Source organism: Phragmites australis, chromosome 21, assembly GCF_958298935.1.
Source record: "Phragmites australis chromosome 21, lpPhrAust1.1, whole genome shotgun sequence".
NCBI classification, from domain to species: Eukaryota; Viridiplantae; Streptophyta; class Magnoliopsida; order Poales; family Poaceae; genus Phragmites; species Phragmites australis.
Genome location: NC_084941.1, coordinates 4,440,972 through 4,445,455, shown reverse-complemented (window position 1 = coordinate 4,445,455; position 4,484 = coordinate 4,440,972). Strand labels below are relative to the sequence as shown.

General features: G+C 48.2%; 1 protein-coding gene across 1 annotated transcript; it reads left to right on the top strand.

The window, feature by feature from the left end:
- The first annotated feature begins 396 nt into the window (after positions 1 to 396).
- Positions 397 to 3,582, top strand: LOC133902998 (calcium uniporter protein 2, mitochondrial-like). The gene is made up of 2 exons (XM_062344332.1): positions 397 to 1,056; positions 2,955 to 3,582. The coding sequence occupies exons 1-2, from the start codon at positions 565 to 567 to the stop codon at positions 3,462 to 3,464; spliced, it is 1,002 nt and encodes a 333-aa protein (XP_062200316.1). The 5' UTR covers positions 397 to 564; the 3' UTR covers positions 3,465 to 3,582.
- The last annotated feature ends 902 nt before the right edge of the window (positions 3,583 to 4,484 follow it).

Sequence of the window (4,484 nt, the reverse complement as noted above, 5' to 3'; positions counted from 1 at the left end):
CTAATATTAATTATATATTCTCATCAGTAACATTGCTGGAAGTCACGATAGACCATTTTAACGGCTGCAAAAACTTATACTCCGTACTACAATACAATAGTACTACCCGAAATCCAAATTATCGGTAAAAGGACTTTAGAATACGTGTAGTAAAACTGTATGTTTTAAAAAAGAATCGTTATTCTAAAAAGATATTGATGAAAAACATGTGTTTAGTAGAAAGTATTTATGTCCGAAACGATACGTAAAACGAGCTGGCTCCCAAAGAGCAGGAGCAAATCTTCGTGCTGGTCCGAGCAGACCCGGGTCGGAACGCGAGCTGGTAACGTTCGCGTCGTGTCCTAGTCACCCTCGCGTCTGCGAGCGGAGCCGACTCGGAGGAGGTCCCGGACTCCCGGGGCAGAGCGGAGCCGCAGACGCAAACGCGCGGCGGTATAAATAGCCTCCACGCCCTCCTCCCACAAATCCACCCCGAGTTCGATTGACCCGTTCATCTTCCGCCGATTCGGAGCTCATAGAAGTCGTGAACTAGAGAGAGAGATCTGTTAAGCACCAGCAGCAGCAATGGCGGCCGTGCTGAGGAGAGCCGTGGCGCAGCGCTGCGCGTCGTCGCCGGCGGCGGCGTATGGGCTCCGGCGGCTCCTGCAGGAGCAGACGGCGTTCCGGCCCGCCGTGCCGCCCGACCGGTTCATGCCCCTGGCCGACCGGATCCGGGACCTAGGGGTCGGGTTCGCGTTCCCGCGGATCAACCTCGACGGCCTCGTGCCGCCCGCGGCGCCGCCACCGACGGCTGCGCGAGCGGCGGCGGCGGCGGCGGCGGCACCGGCGGCGAGCCTGACGGTAGAGGAGGCGCGGAAGGTGCTGCGGGCCACGCAGATGGAGGCGGCGCGCGCGCGGCTGCGTGCCTCCGGCGCCGGCGCCGTGCCGTACGCCGAGTACCTGCGCCTCTGCTGCGACGCCGCCGGGCCGGACGCGGGACCTTCCGTCGCGCGTGCGCTCGACGAGTCCGGATCGGTCATCGTGCTCGGCAAGACCGTCTTCCTCAGGCCCGATATGGTACGATCCTCCCCTCCTCCCCTTCTCTCTCCTCTATTTCGAGTCCATCAGCTTAATGTTGCTTGATGCGTCTCCTCCAAATTTATTTTTTCTTGTCTAGTTTGTGCTTTGCAGTTAGGATGTGTTAAGACAGAAGACACGTTGGTTTCTTCTCTCTTGCTGTTAATTTCTCTCCGGGTGACCGGGTAGAGATTTGATCTGAAAAACACAGAGATCTGATGAGCCTTTTCGCGTGTTTTTTCTATGTTTCCCAACAGGAAAAGAATGAAAGAAAGGGCGGTGTTCTTAAACGATATTAAGAGATGTTGACACCCAAAATTTGGGGAATTTTTCTCCGCTCCAAGATGGGAGTTTCTTTTCTTCTCACAGAACCAGAAGAAGAAGAAAACTAATTTTGACCCCTCTTGTTTAAATCTGAGAGGGGAGAACCACAATGAAAAAAAAACTAGAATATTGATCTTCGATGAATGAACATGAGGAGAATTCACTTGGCCCTCTTTCTGGGCACTAAACATTTTGGGGAAAAAAAGATGCATATTGTCTTCTCACTTGGGCATGGACACGTTATACAGATCGGTTGCTGGTGTCTAGGCCGCGTGAAGAGAATAATAATTGCTCCATAATATTTTGTATTCATATCAATAGCAATGATCCATATTATTTGATATTTGGTAATTGTATAATGGCATAGTGTAGTATTTCATTGAATTTTCTACCAGACAATTGATTGTACAGAATTGCCATTTGAATTGCATAGTAGAAGATTAAAATCTATGGTAGAATCATATGCCCCATCAGAACCTAGTGGTGGAGGAGAATTGAATTGATGCACCTTTCAGCTTGAAAGCTGTAGGTAGCTAGTACACATATATGCTCAATAACTTCTTTTCCAGTACATATGCCGTTCTGGTTTATTGTAGGGTAAAAGTTGTTAAGTTGCAAGTTTATTTACCTTTAGTCATCATATGAGGATCGCCTGAAATTAGAGTTTAGACAACAAAAAGTGAAGATGTTAATTTTCATTATATACAGTAGAAAATTATCTTCACTGTAAAGTACGAAAGGAACTAGGGCGACTCTATTTTTACATCAGACTATTATCATAGCTGCTCCTCTCTTTTTGTGTTCTTGCTGTTTGAGGTTTTTACATGTTTAACTGCATCAAAGCAAGTTGATCTAGTTACTAGTACTATTCGTTTTGGTGGATGTAGAAGCTCATGAAAAAAAAATAGAACTGTTTTTTTGCTATCACTGTATACATTAACTGATTGGCGTCCCTAGCCATTTCCCATTTGAATAACATGAGACTAATGGAGGGCTAACAAGTAATGACTAATCTACTTTCCTTATGCTATGGGTGACCTAAACAAAGTTTGGTGAACATTCACATGCTATGTGATCCGGATTAGGCCATAGCATCCGTAGGCAGCATAAGCAGTACTGTTTACTCTTTGTTTTGTCTTGTGGTTGGTGGTTCCTGCCAGACAATTTGGCAATTTGTCCCCATAGTAGTGGTGGTGGTGGTGGGACATTCCAAAGATAGTTTTGAAAATTCTTTTACTAGTACTTGCTTTACTCTTGTAACTGCATTATTTTTACTTGTTCCGGTCTTGTAAACTGCATCATGTGTGAGCCTAAAATAGATGTTGAGGAGTTCATGTCCAATTATACAATCTTATCCTGCACAAGCCGACTGTCTGGCATGGGCATTGTTTTCTTGAAGCAACCCAACAATTTGCATTGTTTTGAGAGTTCAGTCATTTTACATTTCATTTGGATTTCATGGATGCATCATGTCGTATATCAGCATTGCTCTTCCTTTGATGGATCTCCCTTGAAAAGAAGAGCAGCCAAGTAAATTGTGGAAATGTTTCTCTTCTGTTTCTTCACAACTGCAGGTGGTCAAAGCAATCGAGAAGGCCATACCCGTCCGGCAAACTGCATCTGTCACCGAGAATGACCAGGCAAGGGAAGAGCTGAAGGCCATGGAGGCGCAGAAGGCAGACATCGACCGCGCCGCGGCGTCCCTGGTGCGCCGGGAGCTGTGGTGCGGGCTGGCGTACCTGGTCATCCAGACGGGCGGTTTCATGCGGCTCACGTTCTGGGAGCTGTCGTGGGACGTGATGGAGCCCATCTGCTTCTACGTGACGTCCATGTACTTCATGGCCGGCTATGCCTTCTTCCTCCGGACCAAGAAGGAGCCGTCGTTCGAAGGCTTCTTCGAGAGCCGGTTCGCGGCCAAGCAGAAGCGCCTGATGCAGGCCCGGGATTTTGACCTCCGCCGGTACGACGAGCTCCGGCGAGCCTGCGGCCTGCTGCCGGCGCTCCAGGCCCCGAGCGCCTGCGCTCAGTCGTCGTTGCAACCGCAGGAGAGCGGCCATTGCCATTCTTACTGCCATTGTCATTGATCTGTTATTTTCATTTTTTTTTTCATGCCCATTTTGTGGGGATGATTCGTGTACCGTTCTGATGCGGATGCAAAAACATAATCATTGAAGAGATGACGAGCAAAATTTAAACTTGAAACCTGGAGCTAAGGCATGTAGTGATGGATCTTTGATCATGGATGCAACTTACTAGAATAGTTAACCACGTAACCTTTCAGGACAAGGAATTTCACGGAAAACGATGTAATTCTAGGATGATTTTTTGTGAAGTTACCGAGTTTGAAACCGAGCTGTAGAGTTTCTAGAATCGGTTGCAAACTAGTAATTATACTACTCCAGTAAGTAGGTCAACAACGAATCGTCCACCAAATCTTTAAATAAATCTTCAAGGATGTGCTGTGGACGGTGCAGGCCAATCTATCGTCAGCTCTGATCCTCACCTACATTAAACCAGCGATTTGATTCCCACCTATACATTATCTTCTACCTTGGCTGCCCAGGAAATAAAAAAGGTCGTCACAAGCTCAGCAGATTGTGATCCAATTGGACTTATCACTACTTGCTGCATTTCGCTCACTCTCCAGAAGTCCATTTGACGTTTGGGCAAGGAATATAAGACATCGGATGGGACTGCAAAATGCTAGGAAGTATTCAGCTGCCCCTGCTCTCTCTCAGCTTTTTTTTTCTCTCTCTCCAAAAGATGAAGAAAGGCATCCATCCATCTTCAACGGCTGCCGCCGACGAGAGCAAAACACGGCCGCCAGCAACAGCATTAAAGCGACGGACCCCCTCTGGCCCTCTCGCCTGTCCTCGTCGCCACCAGCTGACCGTTCGGCCCACGCCGTTCCGCGGAAAGCTGGTGGGGATGCCGCCTTTCGCTCGTGACCGTCCATTGCTAGCCGCCGTTTATTACAACACCCACTCGTCCGCTGTCACGAACTCGTCAGCTAGAAAAGTTACACAACTACTTGGCAGAAAAATTCAGCCGCGGGGTTCGGCATTTGTGACCCTGTGGACACGGCACCAGCCGTGCTCGCGTTC

Bases quoted from the DNA above. Each gene is read 5' to 3' on its own strand.
- LOC133902998 (XM_062344332.1), top strand. From the start codon at position 565: ATGGCGGCCGTGCTGAGGAGAGCCGTGGCGCAGCGCTGCGCGTCGTCG. The intron at 1,057-2,954 runs GTACGATCCTCC...TCACAACTGCAG, and splicing joins TCTTCCTCAGGCCCGATATG to GTGGTCAAAGCAATCGAGAA.